General features: G+C 45.8%; 1 protein-coding gene across 3 annotated transcripts in view; it reads left to right on the forward strand.

Annotated features, from left to right (window-relative positions):
* ULK4 (unc-51 like kinase 4) overlaps positions 1 to 18,611 on the forward strand; it is a 497,440-nt gene extending 478,829 nt beyond the window's left edge. For all 3 annotated transcript variants that reach the window (XM_045530713.1, XM_045530712.1, XM_045530711.1), the window contains 2 exons: positions 15,833 to 15,918; positions 18,414 to 18,611. In XM_045530713.1, coding sequence (XP_045386669.1) covers positions 15,833 to 15,918; positions 18,414 to 18,492 — 165 coding nt within the window. In that variant the 3' untranslated portion in view covers positions 18,493 to 18,611. The remainder of the gene's footprint in view (positions 1 to 15,832; positions 15,919 to 18,413) is intronic.
* The last annotated feature ends 432 nt before the right edge of the window (positions 18,612 to 19,043 follow it).

A 19,043-nucleotide genomic window follows, 5' to 3' on the forward strand; every position in this document is an offset into this window, starting at 1 on the left:
TTTGATCAAGTCTCTCAACAAAAATAACAGCCAACATGAGAGTTTTCAGCTGTCCAGCAGTCAATATGAGGCCTAAATTTTGATTAATTGGTGCCTGACGGCTTTAATCATGTAAACCAAATGTGCTTTAATTTTCCTTTAGATTTTATTTTCCTCCTAATTTTGTCAATTTTGAAGGAATTTCGGTGGCCCCTAATGTTTCGTTAGAGGGTCACGGAAGTAGGTGGGGAAGTCTGGAGGGCAGTGCAAGGCCGCAGCGGAAGTGAGCGGACTCAGCTCAGATGGCTCCACCAGCTCGTTGGCAGTGGTTGTCCAACTGTGTTCAGCCTTGTTCTGACTCATGTTGAGGAGGGTCTTAAGGTGACAGTGAGTCTCATGGAGGTGGCTGTCTCTGAGTCCTAGGAAGCATGAGGGTCATTCTCAAAGCCACCACCCCCAGGGTCACACTTCTGCTGGCTGTGGCTACCTATGGCCATGGAGCTGCCACCAACCCTGAAGAGGCCCCTCACCTGCCTTCCTGACTGAAGGCTTAGTGCCCGGCCCAGACTGATGATCCTGGGGTGTTGGCCCACCCTCCATTCCCTAGGCCTGGCCACCTCTCATGTCCCTCAGTCCCCGAGGCCCACTGTCCCATCTTACAAATCCCAACTTGATACCTTTGGAGTTCTTTGTGATGGCTTCTCTCAGGGCCTGTGGGGACCGAGTAGTAGGCCCCAACCCTGTGCCACCTCCCAGGTCTCCCTTCCATACTTGTGGACTCAGTGGATTCCCTGCAGCAAAGGTGTGTTTGCTCAATAGAGCACGTTACTAAGAGCAGAAATGACAGCTGGCCATACACAACTGACCTTTCCCGCAGTTGTAACATGTGTTTCAGGAGGAGGCTGAAGACTTCACTCATTTAAGTGACAGTTTCACCATGTGTTAAAACTTAACGAAAAAATAAAATGCTCATCTAATAAGTCTTTTGAAAAGATTGCTAACAATTGGCAATTAGTTGATCTCCCCTCCACTCAGTGAGTATATAATAGTGTTGCCCATTTTCAAATGTAAGTTCTGTTTCTCCTCTTCTCTGAAGAGTGCTTGAGTTACTTTATTTCTGATAGAAATCTCAAGGGTTCTGTTTCCATATGTGAAGGATGCAGACCTTTCTGCCATTTACTCAGAAAGGGAGTATTTGGACATTTGGCCCTGCAGTGCTTGGCTTGGTTGACGTGCTCACCCCAACAGCCACCTGCCAGCTCACACCTACCCCGAGGTGTCTTCTCGATTGAAGCCTTGGTGGAAGGGCAGGGAGGAGATGTCAGGTCAGCATGGTCAGGGCTCTGGTACCGGCACGTGAGCTCCTGGGTGAGGTGCCTAGTCCCTGTCGCCTCTCACCTGGACCACTCCGCAGTGACTCCTGCCTGGCTCCCTGCTTCCAGCTGGTCCCTGATCCTGCAGCTTCGAAATGTCTACCCAGCTCGTTCCCACTCAGGCCTTGGTGCTTGCTGCTGTCTCCCCTTTTTAGAGCACAAGGCCTGCAGATACTCTCACTGCTGGTTCTCTCATCCTTCTACCTCAGCTCAAGTGTCAGCTTTCAGGGACACTGTCCTGGCCAACTTTACACCACTGCTCTCCTCTCCCCCTGCTTCATTTTCTTCATGACACCCACAGGCATCTCAAGTTATTTTGTTTACGTTTTAGTTGTCTGTCTCACAGTGGAAGCTCTACCGTGACACCCCCAGGATACATCCCCAGGATCTAAAGAGTCCCCACATAGTAGGTGTTCAGTATATCCTGTCTTCTCCCCCACAGAATTACATTTTATGTTTTTACTTTAGATTGTGAGCATTTTCCTGATTGTCCCTATTTATAGTGGCTGAGTCACCACAGAGCAGTCTAGTGGTTGACAGCCTCCCCACTTTATAGAGTGAGGAACTGAGGAACGAAGGAAGTTGTGGGGCTTATTTGGCCTTGTTGACCTGACATCGTTCTACTTGGCTCCCCTCCATCCAGTGGAAGGTTCAGAGAAAGGGCTGGAGACGGGCACTGTTAGGCCACTTCTCCTACCTACTTCTCCTTTCCCACCTTAGAGCCCCCATCACATATGCTCCCCTCACAGCTCAAAATAGTGATTCCATTGTCAAAAGGCACCTCAGTATGACCCGTAGTATTCCTAAAGTCCTGCTGGGAATCGTTGGGATCAAGTGTGCATAGTATCTACTCACACAGTTCCTCACTTCTTATGACCCAAGTTCTCCCACTCTCCGAAATCACACCATGGTTACTACTTTGAATATTTTCTCTCGTGGGGAGACAATTCCAGCTGCATCCATGGTTGACCTCCTAGTGCCAATCCTTGGAAATCTCTTCTCTCATGCTTATCTTAGTATGCGCTTGGTTTGGGTCCTCTTGGGCAAAATGGTATGTCCTGATCCTTTATTTCACCAGAACTTTCTTTGGGCCAACCTCTAGTTTATTCTTATATCCACAAGAAGTCCACACCATAAATTTTGCCAATGAAAACTGTTTTTTCCTCACTTATTTTGGACTTGACTGTTGTAGATAGTTAGATAAGGCCTAAAAGATTTCCCACGCCAGCTATATTATATTCAATATTTTAAACTTACTGGATTTAATGGCCAGAAACTGATGTAATTATGAACAGTTTCTAAGCAATAAGGGCAATTTTACTGCCCTGCAGAGAGTTGAGAGAACTGGCTGGCCTAAAATGAAGAAGGAGGGTAGCTATGGATAATTTTCTTCTAGAAAATAGTCATGTCTTATGGGGTGAAAAAGAAAAACATTCGTGTCTTCAGCATGTCATTTCCGCGGCCTCTAGATTGAGCAGGTGCCCACAGGTGCAGAGAGTTTGGGCAAGAGAGAAGAGCAGAGGTGTCAGGCTAGGTTGAGGAGCGTACAGACGTCAGGAGGGAAGAAAGGTCAAGAGAGAGAAGAAAATCCCTCAACACTGGTGTGTTCTCGCCAAAGCCTGCTCTCCCATACTGCTCGATAATGGAACGCGAGCCCGCCATCCTTGCTCCTGCGCACACTGCCTTTCCAAATCTGGAAATGTCAGTGGAGAGGAGCAGTGCTGCCCACTTTGGGCTGGCTCCAGAGGCTTCTGACGCAAACACTGCAGGCCACGCCACTTCCTCAGAGGCCTGGGCTCCCCCGCCGTAGAGTGTCAGCACCCTCACTACACATGGGAGGTGTCCATTCCTGCCTTCCCCAGCCACAACTGGCCCTGTTGCTGTGTCAGGTGCTCCTGCAGACAGACCCTCATGACAGGAGGCAAAGAGGACATGGTGACCAGGGCGGGAAGCCACAGAGGGACGACAAAGGGCAGCACAGCAACAGGGTGGGATGCAGGAGAGAGTCGGCCAGATCTGGGCTTCCACCCCAGCTCCACTACCGACCACCACCTCACCCCGTCTCTAACAAGGGATCACAGGGGACCATCCTCCTAGGAGCACTGTGAAGAGAACATGAGATGATGGCCCACAGTGGCTGTCCAGCAAGCTGCTGATTCACTTCCCATCACCAGCCAGGACAGACCGCCCCCTGTGAGTGCCAAGCGAGATGTGCAAAGCCTCTGGTAGCCAGGCTCTGAGAGACGTTGCCAAATGTGTGGTGGGCTCCATACCAGGGACAGCTTACTGGACAGTGTGCAGGGTCCACAGACTCCTTTGGTCAAGACCAGGAGCCCCCGATTCTGTCCAGGAGAGAGATTCTCTGGTCCCTGCTCCCACTGGAAATGAGGAGGAGCAACAACAGTGGTGGGGAGCAAAGGGGGCCAGTGGGTGGGCCATTTATGCAAAGTCACCCAGCAGGTGGGTAGAGGAGCTAGAGTGAAACCCTGTGTAGTCAGTCATTTATTATCATTAATCAGCCAATCAGCCCACAGCTGTATAGGAAACTTAAAGGAAGATGGGAGGATGGAGTGGTCTCTTGGGAAGAGCAAGGGTCTTAAAGTTGCAGTTAATGGGTCAAATCTCAGTGCCTCAGGCTGAGTGACCTTGGATGAGTCACACAAGACCTCCTTGCCTCCATTTCCTCATCTGTAAAATAAATATAGTAATACTTGTTTTTCAAGGTTGTCAAAAAGAAGATAATATATTTGAAAGCACTTAACTCCATTCCTGGATACAGTAGGTACTCAGAAATGTTAATTTCATTTCTTGACCCAAATCCCAAGCCCTTTTTACTCAAAGGCTTTTTGACTTATTTATTCCTGTAGATAAAGATGAATCACAACAGTTTCTACCTGAAACCTAGGTTTTGTTGGCTTTACTCCTGCACATCTGCTAATGCCCTGTGCAGACTTCCTTCCCCCACTCAGTTCTTCTGGAGCCCGCAATGTGGAGACTCCTGGATGTTCTTGAACAGCAGGTGGTTTGCCATTTTCTTCCTCTCCTGTCCCAGCCTCCTTCACCTTGAGGAATCATTGTATTCCAGATGCTACCACTTTCTCAGATCTCAGTACTACGCAGGGTCTTTAACATAGTGAGTTTAAGCTAGCTATACTATGCTTCATGCAGAATGTGGAAGAAGCCACGCATGGTGGCCCACCTGGATGCAAAGATGGCACTGCTTATGCTCCAATACCGTTCAGGGTGCTTAGTGCAATATCTCTGTCTCCCTGCAGAGAACCTGCATTCATGGAGGTCTGGGCCAAATCCTGGTGAGCAGGGCTTTGTGACTGGGCTGCCTCATCTGTAGGACCCAGCTCTTCCCTGAAGCCCCAGCTGGTACCCCTTGTCCTTGGTGATCAGCAGATCCACTGACAGGAATCCTTAGGGACACCTACAGTTCTCTTTCATCATCCCCTGCTTCCTAACCCTGGACAGAAGGGGCCTCACTTGGTTTTTCTGAGGAACCTAAAGTTGCTAAATGGACTCCAGGGAAGGCACAGATGCCCTGAGGCAGCCCAGGCTGTGCATGAGAATTACTCCATTCTGTCTCAGCTGCGCTCAGCATCCTGTGGAAGATGTGATGAGCATATGGGCCCGGTTGCAGAGCAGCATGTGTTAATGCAGACTTGCTATAATCTGAATATCCAAGGTGAGACCCTGGCAGCAGCTTGCGAAGTTTCTGGAACGCCCCAGAATGCACACTGCAATGCCAGGTAGAAAGTGCGTGCTGGAGGGACTGCCAGATTGCATCACGCTGACCAGAGGTTCTCCAGATCCCATCCTGGCGTCAGGTGGCAAGCGGGTGGCGTGTCTCAATACGCAACTGGGAGAAATGGCTTTGAAGTAACATGAAAACTCCAGCTGAAGAGAAGACAAAGTATATGTTAAGAGAACAAAATAAAGGGGCTGGATGGATAGGTTTATTTTTGAAATTTAAACTCTCTGAAGTAAAGTTGTCATAGTTACCTGCTTGTTTTTACTTGTATTTATGAGATCTGAAGGCTACAGAATTAAAATAATCCTCCCCTGTGTGATGTGTGTGTCTGTAGTAATAAGCGCCAAGGAGCACCTGGGCTGTGTGCACCGTGTCAGCTTCACCCCCTGATTTGTGTTTTCCTCGTCTGTCGGTGTTGCCTGGGCCTGTCGAGAGGCATCCCTGGTTAGAAAGCTGGAGCTCACGTGGCTTCACTTTGCCACACACATTCAGGACTACGAAAGATACAGACATATATTATCACACACTCATGAAGTGCCACAGCCTGCCCGCATCTGACTCAGTCACAGCCACGTATCTTTCCACACCAAAAACCATTTCTAAATACAGAAGCCTACGCTGGAGCATTTTACGAGCTTCATGAGGATGATGCTGTGAGTCATATTTATGAGCATAAATTCATGATGTGCCGTGGTGATAGACCACAGAAGTGCATGCTGATCTGCATGTTTTTTAAGGCCTCAGAGAAGGGTATACCCAGGCTTGGAGAAGACACTAGGCTTGGATTTGTCCCTCAGTGGCCACTTTGCAGTGGGCAAGCCATGGTCTTCCCTGTTGTCACAACTTGCCTGCAAACTGAAGAGGCTGGCCACCTTCAGGGTTCTGCCATTACCAGGGAGCATAGCATTGCTCCTCTTGCTAGTTTGCACTTGGGGAAGCTGAAATGCAGAAAAGAGCCATCCCAAACTCTGTACTGCACAGTGTTGTGTAGAAAGCCACACCTTACAATCTGTGAGCCTGGTAGGAAATTTGAGGGATGATTCTGCAGAACACTGGCATCTCCTTTCAATGTTTGGGTTATACCAAGTGGTACATGAATGCCAGATTGACACAGTGCCATGTTAAAGTGACCATTGCAGAAGGTTGAATAAAATTATGTATTTACCCAAAGTGCATTATCTGACTTTTTAATATATGTATGTACCCCCAACAGATGCAAAGGAATTGTCTTTCCAAGTTGATCCTAATTGTAAGCTCAAATCTCCAACTCTTATGATTTTTCCCTTAAAGACCCCATGTTTTGAACAATACCTGTCTACCAGGTGAACTTCATGTATTTAGTATAATTCATGTTTCTGTTTTGATTGGTGTTAGCCATATAGCTACCAGTCAGATGCCTCAGCAGCATGAGATAACGACTAACACTCCAGCCTCAGCTGATACATTTTTAGCATAAAGCAGAGAAATGTGAGGCAGACATGACTTTGTTTGCAGGAAATGGATGCCAGCCATTTGATGTTCTGAAATATTGAAATCCACTCATGGACTCGAGGTCCAGGAACCTCTGCTGTACATTATTGCAAAATAAAATTGAGTTTGCTTGTCTTGACTTATGGGGAATTAACTGACTATAATAATGAAAATAACTACAGGAAGTAGGTATTATGTTTATACTCTTCTCCAGTCTTCTCTCATGTTTTTTTCTTTTCTTTTTTCTACCTACCTTTTAAACAGAAACTTATATTATTTTCTTAAAGAGTCACTGCAGTGCCCTTTCTTGTCTTCTGTCATCACAGCCAGGAGAAGTTCTCGAATAGTCACTTAGCCATGAATTCAACATCACAGTGGACAAGGGTCACTTTACTCCTCCTCCATTTAGAATACCAAGGAGATTTCTCTGTGGGTCTCAGTGTGCACAAAACATTCTCTGCTTAGGTAGCACAAAAGAGAAGTAGGTGGATGATTTTTTGAGCAGACCCACAATTGGGTTATTGAGAAAATTTAAGTATTGAGAAAATAGAAGATTAAGGGCTACCTTGGTAGATATAGTGGACTCTAATATTTCTAAAAGAAAGTTGGTTCCCATCTTAATGTATAACCTTCAATGGCCTAAGAGGAGACTTGGGAGAAAGGAGCAATTCATTCCTAGGATCATGCATTTCGAAGCCACTTGAAATCCTAATATTGCAACCTGGACTAATTATAAAAAGTGGTTTGGTGTCATGGGTCAAAACAATTTAGCAAGGCAAATTAAAACTCTTTTTCAAACATTACCCGGACTTATTTTTACTGGTATCTCATTCTGAAAATCACATCAGACTATTCAGGTTTGATTGCATTCCAAGTGATGCATGCATGGCTTCCTTGTTGTTTTTCCATTTCCCTGTTGAAGGACATCTTGGTTGCTTCTACTTTTTAGCAATTATGAATAAAGCTGAAATAGAATTTTGCATACATGCTTTAATGTGGATGTAAGTTTTCAATTCACTTGGGTATATACTCAAGAGTGCAATTGCTAGGCCATACGGTAAGACTGTGTTTAATTTTATAAGAAATTACCAAACTGTCTTCCAAAGTGCTATACAATTTTGCATTCCCTCCAGTAATAAATGAGAATTTCTATTATTCTGCATCCTCACTAACATTTGTTATTATCAGTTTTATGAATTTTAGGCATTCTAATAAGTATGTAGTGGTATTACATTGCCATTTTAGCATGCATTTCCCTAGTGACAAATGATGTTGAACATCTTTTCTCATTTGCCACCCATGTATCTTCTTTGGTGAAGTGTCTACTCAGATTTTCTGCCTATTTTTAACATTGGGCTGGTTTTTTCTCTTATTGTTGAATTTTAAGAGTTCTTTTTATGTTCTGGATATAAGTCCTTTATCAGATATGTGAGTTGCAAATGAAAAGCCTATCTTTCCATTCTCTTATTAGAATTTTCAAAGAGCAAAGTATTTAATCTTGATAAAGTCCAATTTGTCAATTTTTATCTTTCAGGGATTGTGTTTTTGTGTTAAAAACTCATTGAAAAACCCAAGGTCACATAGACTTTCTCCTGTGTTTTCTTCTAGAAGTTTTACATTTTACATTTAGATCCATGATCCGTTTTTAATTATGTTTTATATAAGGTATAAGATACGTTCGCAGGTTCATGTTTTTGCATATGGACATGCATCTATTCTAGCACACTTGCTCAAAAGACTTCACTCATTGAATTACCTTTGCACCTTTGTCAAAATTTTGACAATATTTGTATAGTTCTATTTCTGGGCTTTCTATTCTGTTCCATTGATCTATACATGCATCCCTCTGCCAATAGCACAGTGCCATGGTTTTTGTAGCCATGTAGTAAATCCTAAAACTGGATAGTATGATTCCTTGAATTTTATTTGGCTTTTCCAAAATTGTTTTATTTATTCTGGTTCCTTTATCTTTCTATACAAGTTTTATAATCGATTATTCTATACTACAAAGATCCTCCTCGGATTTTGACAGAAATGTCGTTAAACTTAGATTTTGAAAGAAATCATATCTTTATCCTATGGAGCCTTCTAATCCTTGACTATGGTATATCCACTTATTTTTTTTCTTTCATCAGCATGTTACAGTTTTTGTCATACAGACCCTGATATATCTTATTAGCTTTATGCCTTTGAAATTTGTCAGAACTTGCCTTATGACCCAGCATTTGGTGTACTTTGGAAATTTTCCATGCACACTTGAATATATATTCTGCAATTTTTAGATTAATTTTTCTGTATATGTAAATTGGGTCAAGTTTGTTAATTTTGTTGTATAGAACTTCTCTGTCCCTTCTGGGTTAGGTATGCACATTACAGGGAGAGATTGAAAAGCGTCCCACCACGATTATGGATCTAACTCTCACTTTGGTTTTGTCATTTTTATTTATTTGCTTTATGTATTTTGAGGCTGTGATTAGGGGCATATGAATTTAGAATTGGTGTATCTTCCTGATCAACTGATCTTTTTATAAATATGAGATATTCCTCTTTAGTTATGCTTATTGCCTTAAAATCTGCTTTGGTATTAGCTATGCCAACTGTCTTTGATTACTATTTGCATGGCATATCTTTTTCCCATTCTTTAACTTGCAACTATTATGTGCCCTCATATTTAAAGTATGTATCTTACAAGCTACATATACATATATACATACATATATACACACACAGACATATGTGTATGTGTTGTTTTTTATTTTGTTTATATCCAATTTCAAATCTTAATCCTTTATTTGGAATATTTGGTAAATTTACATTTAATGTAAAGTATTGATATTTGGGGGCTTAACATTTACTCTTGATTTCTGCTCTTGGTTATTTCCTTCCCTCTTTGGGTTTGGGTTTGTTTGCTCTTTTTTTCCCCCCTAGTTTCTTGATGCGGAAGCTTGAATTATTGATTTGGGACATTTCTTCTTTCCTAAAATAAGTATTTAGTCCTATAAATTTCCCTTGAAGAAGCATTACTTTAACTGTATCCCAGATTTTGTATAGTCATTTTCACTCATCTAAGAACATTTACTAATTTTCTTTTGGGATGTCCTCCTTGACCCTTGGAATTTTTTTTTATTTTTATTTTTTTGACTCAGGGTCTCACTCTGTTGCCTGAGCATGAGTGCAGTGGCATTGTCATAGCTCACACTGCATCCTCAAACTCCTGGGCTCAAGTGATCCTCCTGCCTTAGCCTCCTGAGTAGCTGGGACTACAGGCACATGCCAGTTTGCCTAGCTAATTTTTTAATTTTTTTCATAGAGACAGGGTCTTACTATGTTGTTGAGGCTAGTCTGGAACTCCTGACCTCAAGCAATCCTCCTGCCTCAGCCTCCCAAATTGCTGAGACTACAGGTGTAAGCCACCACACCTGGCTCCTCTGGATTATTTAGGAATGTGTTGTTTAATTCCAAGTGATTGGAAATATTCCTATTATCTTTGTTTTTAATTTCTAGTTTAATTCCATTATGGTCAGAGAATATATTTTTTATGGTTTTAGTTCTTTTAAATTTGTTAAGATTTGCTTTATGACATAGAATATTGTATACATTGGCGAATGTTCCTAGATTCTTTGAAAAAATGTATATATTATTGTTGATGGATTCAGTGCTCTACAAATGTCACTGAGATCCAAGTAGTTGATGTACTGCTTGGTTCTCCTCGCTAATGTTTTGTCTACTCATCCTATTTGTTTACCATGAGAAGAGTTTTGAAGTCTCCAACTACAATTGTGGATTTATCTGTTTTTCCTTTCAGTTGTATCAGTTTTGGCTTTGTATATTTGGAATTTCTGTTGTTAGATGCATACACATTTATTGTTATGTCTTCTTGGTTACATAACCCTTTGATCAAAATATGTCCCTAATTTATCTCTGGTAATTTTCTTTGTTCTGAAGTCTACTTTGCCTGATATTAATATAGCCACTCTAGCTTTCTTTTGATTTACGTTGGCATGTTTCATCTTTTTCCATCCTTTTATGTTTAACCAACCTATCTCATTATATTTGAATTAAGATTCTTGTAGATAGTATATAGTTGGGTCGTTTTTTTTTAGTCATTTAGAAAATTCCTTGTGATACTTAGTTAATTTATATTTAAAGTAATTCTTGATATGTTAGGATTTAGTCTACCTTTTTATATGATTTCTGTTATTTCCAGTGTTTTCATTTCCTCACTTTTCTGTTCCCTGGCTTCTTTTAAGCTATTTGAACAGTTTTATTATTAAATTTTAATTTATCTATTGTGTTTTTTACTTTACCTCTTTATATAATTTTTTTTAATAGTTGATATTGGAATTACAAAATACTTAACTTTTCACATTGTACTATGATTAATATTGTACGACTTCAATTGGAATATATACTACTGCCAGGGGTGGTGGCTCACACCTGTAATCCCAGCACTTTGAGAGGGTGAGGTGGGAGGATTGCTTGTGGCCAGGAGTTTGAGACCAGCCTGGACAACATAGTGAGACTCTGTCTCTAAAAAAAAGTATTTTTTTTAATTAGCTGGATCTGGTGGTGTGCGCCTCTAATTTTACTTACTTAGGAAGCTGAGGTAGTAGGATGGCTTGAGCCCAGGAGTTAGAGGTCGAAGTGAGCTATGATCACACCATTACACTCCAACCTGGGCAACAGAGTGAGGCCTTGACTCTTAAAAGAAAAAGAAACCTTACTACCTTTGCCCTCCCCCACTTATGTTCCAGCTGTCTTGTATATTACATCTACATACTTTGAAAACCCCATCAGAATATGTTATATTTTATGCTTTTCTAAGACCAAACATCTTCTAAAGAAAGAGAACATCTATTTCTGTGCTCTTTATTCCTGATGTTCCAAGTTTCCTTCTGGTATTAATATTATTTCCTTCTCTTTGAAGAACTTCCTTTAGTAATTCTTTTATAGCAGCTCTGTTTCTGCTAGCTTTCCTTCATTTGAGAATGTCTTTATTTCACCTTCATTCCTGAATAACATTTTGACATCATGATATCATTCCTGAATGATTTTTGCTAGATACAGAGTTCTAGGTTGATAGTTTCTTTCTTTTAGCACGTTGAACATGGTGTGCCACTCTCTTCTGGCCTCAATGGCTTCTGATGAGAAATCCACAGTAGTTCAAATCATTGTTACCCTACAGGTAATGCATCATTTTTTTCTTCCTGCTTTCAAGATTTTGTCTTTAGCAAGTTTGATAATGATGTGTTTGGATGTGGATTTCTTTGGGTTTATGTTGTTTGGGTTTTACTCAGCTTCTTGAATCTGTAGGTTTCTTTCTTTCATCATACTCAGAATAGTCTTAGTTATTATTTCTTCAAATACCTTTCATCCATTCATTCTCTGTTCTCTCTTTCTGGAACTCCAATGACACAAACCTTTTGTTATTGTCCCACAGGTCCCTGAGGAGTCATTTGTGTTTGCATCTTTTTTTCCTCTTCATTGCTCAGATTGGATAATTTCTTTTTTTTCTTTTTTTCTTTTTTCTTTTTTTTTTGAGACAGAGTCTCGCTCTGTTGCCTGGGCTAGAGTGCCGTGGTGTCAGCCTAGCTTACAGCAACCTCAAACTCATGGGCTTAAGCAATCCTTCTGCCTCAGCCTCCCGAGTAGCTGGGAACTACAGGCATGTGCCACCATGCCCAGCTAATTTTTCTCTATATACATTTTTTTAGCTGTCCATATAATTTCTTTCTATTTTTAGTAGAGACGGGGGTCTTGCTCTTGCTGAGGCTGGTCTCGAACTCCTGACCTCGAGCGATCCACCCGCCTCGGCCTCCCAGAGTGCTAGGATTACAGGCGTGAGCCACCGCGCCCAGCCAGGATTGGATAATTTCTATTGCTCTATCTTCAATCACTGACTCCTTCCTTTTAACATCTCCATGCTGCTATTGAGTCCGTACAATGAGATTTTTACAAATTTTGGTTATTATATTTTTAGTTCTAAAATTTCCATTTGGTTCTTCTTTATATTTTCTGAGTTTTTTTACTGATACATTCTATTATTTTAATACTTGTTTCAAGAGTGATTGCTTTTTTTAGCATCTTTATAATAACACTTTTAAGGCTTTGTGAGATAATTCCAACATCTATGTCATTTTATTCATTGTCTTCCATTGATTGTCTCTTTTCATGTGAGTTGAGATTTTTATGGTTGTTTGTATGCCAAGTAATTTTTAATTTTATCCCGGCCATTTCATATATTACATTATGAGACTCTGTCTTGTTGAAACCCCACAGAGAATATTGATATTTTTGTTTTAGCAAGCGATTATGCTGGTTAGATTCAGGCTGCAGGTTGGAACTGTAATTTCAGTGTCAAAGGTTTTGTAGTTCTATGTGGCTCTATCTGGTGTGTCCCTCCCCTCAGGGGTCAGTCTGGGATGTGGGCAGAGAGTTATCTGTTAGTTTAGTTCCTGGAGTCCTTGGTATGCTATTAGGATCAGTTCCAGCATGCACAGGTTGGGGAAGAGCCCAGGAATTCACAAACAGTTTCATAGGATTGTTTTCCTGAGCTCTTTCTGATGCATTATCTCCCCAGTACTTTCTGGTTCCCTGGGTTTCCCATTTTCTCTCTGGCCAGAAACTGCCCACTTCCACAATTGTGCCACATTCAGGCCAAATAGTAAGAAAATAGAGACAGAGGAAAGAGTTTTGTCTGCAGGCTCTTGTTGCTGCTGCCACTGCCACCACTGCCACTGCAGAATGGCCTGGGGCACAAGAGGATGGAGGAAAAGGAGTGAAAAAACCTGGAGTGTTTCATCTACTCTCTGTGGACTTTGGGGAGTCCCCTTCCCCTCTCCTCAGGCTGGGTTTCTCTTGGAGCTTTTTGTCTGCCCCACAACACTCACTTCTGGAGTTTGGGCTTGTGGAGTTTGGGCTGGGAAAGAAGTACTAAGCTCACCATGAGTTTTAGTGGTGCTTGGAATTCAGTGTCTGCCCCCATCTGCTGTTGCTGTTACTTTTCAGTGTTCTCCAATAGCTGTGCTGTGAACTTGGTCCGGGGTTTTTTGTTTAGAGTTGGGGTCTTGCTCTGTCACCCAGGCTGGAGTGCAGTGGCCCAATCATAGCTCACCATAACCTCGAACTCCTGGGTTCAACTGATCCTCTTACCTCAGCCTCCCGAGTAACTGGGACTACAGGTGCATCAACATGCCTAGTTAATTTAATTTTTTTTTTTTTTTTTTTAGTGAAAGGTTCTTGCTGTGTTATCCAGGCTGGTCTCAAACTCCTGGCCTTAAGCAATCCTCCTGCCTCAGCCTCCCAAAGTGTTGGGATTGCAGGCATGAGCCACCTCCTCTGGCTTGTTCAGGTTTGATAGTTGCATGCAAAGGGAGAGAAAGGGTGGCATGTGTTTTTCACTGTCTTACCCAGAACTGGAACCTGTGACTGATATAATTTTAAAACGTTATTTTTCTAATTAAAAATATATCCTTATATACAAGACAACAGTTGTTATTAATAAGAGTTCAGTTAAGCAGCATAAATCACATAGTTTTCAATTAATTCTTTCAGCTTTGTTTATGTCTACATTTATGTCTCAGCTGCACATGATGATACTATTTTGGTCTCTTCCTTTGATCACATAATTCTCACTGTGTTTTTTTGTTTGCACCTTCTAACCAGCCTTGTGGGGGAATGTAGTCTTGTCATTTCTTTGCAACTTGTGGGTGATTTTCTGGGAGCATACCCTCTGCCCGCAATCCTACAGTAGGGCTGGTTGGGGGCAGTGAGCCTGGATGTAGGTCAGCTGAGCTCTCTGAGGCTGTTCTGAGAAAAATCAGGTGGGAATCTTCACCCAAGACCCCTGATGTGGAGTGCACCTTCAGTAGAAGTTTGTGTATACTTCAGACATAATTGAACTACAGCTGACATTTTCAGAAAGTAGTGTTTTTAACTCAAGTTGGGTGTAATTTCAGAACAAATTTACATGCAGCTCTTTTAAGATGCAAATCTTTGCAAAAATCACACCTGATGCAGTCGAACTGGCAGCTGTTCTCTGGCACACTCAGGAAGTGGGAGAGAATCTCAGTGGAGGTGCAAATTCATTCACGTGTAATTCGGAGTTCATGTGGAGGGTTAGTTACCCCTGTGACCTTCCTATCATTATGAGTGATTGGTTAAGAAATGTTCAGCCTCTTCTTGAGAACTGGGGAGATAATAATCCGGCTTTGGTTGCTGTGATCAAAGTCAGTTGAAGGCAGCCTGGCTCCAGCTTCATGGTGGGGAGAGAAGCAGGCTCCATGTGAACTCCTGCAGCAGCCCCTTAATTTCACTGAGCCTCTGCTACCTCATATATAAAACATGCCACACACTTACCTTGCAAGGTGAGGCTGTTGAGAAGAATAAATGAGAAAACATACAGGAAACTGCAGAGCCTTCTGAAATGTAAAGTGCCATATTAGTGTTTATTATAAAAATTTTAAACAATCAAAGGTGAAAATAGGATGTGAATGATGAATTAAGAGGTGTAAGTCTAATAGTAGAATCAAAGATTCGTTCCTTAAGCCATCTCTGCTCTGCCTCCCAGGACGTGGACTGGTTTTATTGCGGGGGCTGGGGGTGGGTTATGAATTACAAGGTCTCTGGGAGCTGGGGCTGGGTAAATCCCCCTCTGAGCCCCTTCCAGCCCTGAGAGTTCATGACTCTGTAAGCAGGTGCCACAGAGCCAGGGATGCCCAGGTATATTTCTCCAGGACTGTGGTGATTCGCGTGGGCGCACTTCCTGGGGTTTGGTTATTAGTCCCTCTTCTCCCAGGCCCCCCAGGTCCCCAGGCCCCCAGGATCATGATCCTTCTGCCCACTGGAAAGAGAGCATGTTGGGCTCAGAGCCCCAAGGACACATTTCCAGTTACTAGCCGGCCCCACAATGTCCCAGCACTGACAACACAGTTTTGCTTTAACTGGAAAGGTCAGGAGCCCAGACCCAGAGCCCCCTGAGGGATCCACATGAGGCAGCCCGCCCTGTACTGGCCATCCCCAGCCCCAACAGCCTCCCTCTCGCCCAGCCCCGGGGGTCACCAGCGTCTTGCCTCGACCCCGATGGCCAGCAAATCCCCACGGTCAGCAGTGCCCTCGGGGTGGGGTGGAGGGGGGTACATGCCCCCCAGAGCCTCGGGCAGCGCCTGCTGGCCTGGCACTCAGTGCCCACGCAGCGGGGTACGAACCAGGGATGGGCGGGCTGATCACCTCCTTCTCCCTCCCACCCTTGCAGATCACCTCCAACGAGACACACCTGGAGGGCTTCAGGAGCACGGGCAGCCTCCTGCGGGCTCTGGAGCGGCTGGCCCCCGCCAGTGGGTAAGTGGCCCGGGGGGCAGGCCAGCAAACGCTCTCAGCCATTCCTTTCTCCACTGCTCTCCGGCCCCCCATCGCCTCCACTCCGGGACCGCCACCTCCCAGCCTGCCATCGCCCGCTGAGGGCCCTCCCGGTGTGGGCACCCCGCGGTGAGGGAGGCGAGAAGGTCCGAGTCCTGTCAGGGGGACAGGGGGGACGGCACCCCAGCCTGAGGCCTCGGAGGAGGCTGAGTGGATGACGGCCCGTGGGAGGTGCAGGGGACCCCTGGGAGAGGCAGCACGTGGCCTGTCCTGCTGGTCTTCGGGTGCACAGTCAGTGTGTCTGGGACACCCTGGAAGTGGGAGCCACGCAGGCCTGTCACCCGGGAGCGCGGTACCCACTGTGAAAGCAGGCACTGGCGTCCCAGCCAGCCCCGCAGGGACACCGAGGCTCTGAGGAGCGAGAGGGAGAGCTCCCAGGGTGCACCCCCCCCCCAGGACTTGAGAGGGGGTGGCAGGTGGTGGGAGGGGGCTTACGTATTTTTACATTCTTATCCACCATGTTAGCGTCAAGCGAGCAAAGAAAAACTGCAGGGACTAAAGAGAAAGTTGCCCCAGGTATCCACCCTCCGGGCAGCCGGAGCCTGGCTGTGGCGGCTCTGTGAATGCATTCGCACCTCCTGCCCCAGGCCACTGTCCCCAGAGCTGAGGGAGGTGGCTAGAAGTTGTGGCCTGAGCCCCCCGGCTCTCCCCACCCTAGGGAGGAGGCCCCACCTCCTAGAGGTGCCCGGCCTTCACTGCCCCTAGGACGGGTCTGCCATTTCCCGATAGTTTCTGTTCCTCTCAGAACTGCAGGGTTCTGTGACATCTGCTTCCTGGTGTGTTTTGGGTTTGGTATTAATTTTAAGAGAAATTGTGTGGCTGAGGCATCGCTAAGGTGGTGGTGAGTCTGCAGAGAAGGCGCGGTGCCAGCCAGCCTTTTGCATGTAGTCCTGGATTTGGGGGGGCAGGAGGACCCACCCCTTAGCCCCCCACCCTTTCCTCCTTAGCCTAAACCCAAGGAGTAAGCTCTTGCTCGTGGCTTTCTGCGAGGCGAGGTAAAGGAGAGCCTGACTTGGGTCGGAGGGGCCCCGACCCACCCCGCTGGGCCCTGGCTGTAAGGCCGGACCACGGGCCTCCGGCTAGACCGCTGTGTGAGGAGCAGGTAACAGCCATCCCCAGGATCCTGGCCTTGTGCAAAACTCCGTGACAAAGACACCCCAAGTGGCTTTGTTTGTGCTGAGGAGGGTACGGGGAAAGCAGGGAGAGGAGTTTGACAGACAGCTCCTGAGAGCCCCTCCTGGCCAGGTGCCTACAAGACTCCTGCAGGTAGCAGGGGCCGCCGACCGCCTTTAGGCCAAAGCTATTGCATCCTCATGCTGGACAAATTTGGACCTTATGCGTCAAAACAAGGCTCAGTGCTCCCATGAGGCTGGTGGCCTCTTCTGCACTCACACCCAGCACGCCGGCATCTAAAATGTCTACGCCAGGCACATCTGTTGGGTGGGGTGGTGGCCACTGCGAAGTTGTCTCATTTGGGCTTTGTGCCGATGGCCCAACCAGAAAGGGTTTTCTTGTGTCAGCCGAGAATGCGTGGACTGCGGCGTTCCCAGTGCTGATGAGGCTGGTCCGCCGTCCCTGCCGGCCTCCCTGGGGCTGCTCTGGTGGGCGGGGCCGCATCAGACTAGCCCGGACGCAGCCGGAGGCAGGCCCGGTTCAAACGCATTCCCGCCTCCCGCAGGGCCTTTGATGCGCGGAGCAGGAATGCATGGCACCGCCTCCGGTCGCAGCCCCACTGCCCCCCGTGTCGTTTATGCACCCCCCTCCACCACCCGTCTGTTTGGTAACAGCTCTATTTCTGTGCAGTCAAGAGGGTGCCACAAGCTAATTTTACACTTCAAGGGTCACTGCTATGTGTCCGTCTTTTCTTTACTAACGGTTGTTAAGGCACAGGTTTAAATGTGTTTCAAACAATCTGCTCCGGTAACAAAGTTTCCATTTTAAGCTCTTAATTGCACACCCATGCCAATGAGAGTAAGCAGCCCCAAGCTCTTATGGGCCAGGAAGTGGCACCATGGAGCAGTGGGTCTGGGACAGTCAAGTCAGCTCCTGCAGCCCATGGAGGGACCCAGGGCCGGGTGGGGTCTGGCTGCCGTGGGCCTGACTTGCCCTCACAGCGCAGTAGCAGTCTCCTGGCAGGGCTGGCTCAGATGTTGAGCGGTGGCTACAGCCAGGAGCTCAGGCCTAGCTTAGGGGGCCCGCCATCGCCAGTTCTGAGCCCACGTGGACTGCAGGCTGGGGATTCTCACCTCACAGCCCTGGAGCCAGGGTTCTGCTTCCCCGAAGATGCACATGGGCAGCTCTCGGAAGCAGCTGGCCCATCAGACATCAGGTGCCAAAGGGGCCAGCCCCTTTGAAAGAGGGGCATTTTACCGGGGAGATGCCTGTTTAGTGTCTCCCCTTTGCTTTTCTTTTCACAGTTCGTCTGCCGACAGTGTTGTGGCTTCCTTAGCCCTGGAAATCCTCAGGCTGCTGGGCACTCGGCAAGAAGGCACTTAGCACAAGCCCACCGTGTGGCACCAGCCCCAGCTGCACGGGCAGGGTCAGCTCGCAAGCACACTCACCACGTCACCACCCACAGCTGTATTTGGACCTAATAAAGTCAGCTGAACCCAGAACCTGCTGGCTTAAGTGCTCTTACTGATTCCGGGGCCCAGGAAACCGACTGAGAATGGACTTCCTCGGTTCCTGTGGGATGCATCTTGGGAGCCCAGGTTTGCTGCCTGTTCTCAGAAACGTCCTTTTGCTCTCTGTGTGGGCCAGGCAGGCCTCCTCCAAAGTGAGCCGTGCCTGTGCTGACCAAGTAGACGAGAAGCACAGTCCTCAGCCTGCCGGCCTCTGTGAGCATCTCTCCCCCTGGAGACACCAGGCAGGAATTATCTCCCAAGCACAACTCCAAGGCAAGCCTTTGGAGGCTAGTTTGAGCCTCTTCCTCCCACTTTTACCTGCCTGGCTTTTTTCATTGCAGGGACAGACTGATTCCAAGAATCCCCGGGAGGACTGAGTAAGACTTACTAACTGGCACAGACTGTTAGAAGTCTGCCTAAGGA

The sequence above is a fragment of the Lemur catta genome, chromosome 18, assembly GCF_020740605.2.
Source record: "Lemur catta isolate mLemCat1 chromosome 18, mLemCat1.pri, whole genome shotgun sequence".
In the NCBI taxonomy this organism is placed as follows: Eukaryota; Metazoa; Chordata; class Mammalia; order Primates; family Lemuridae; genus Lemur; species Lemur catta.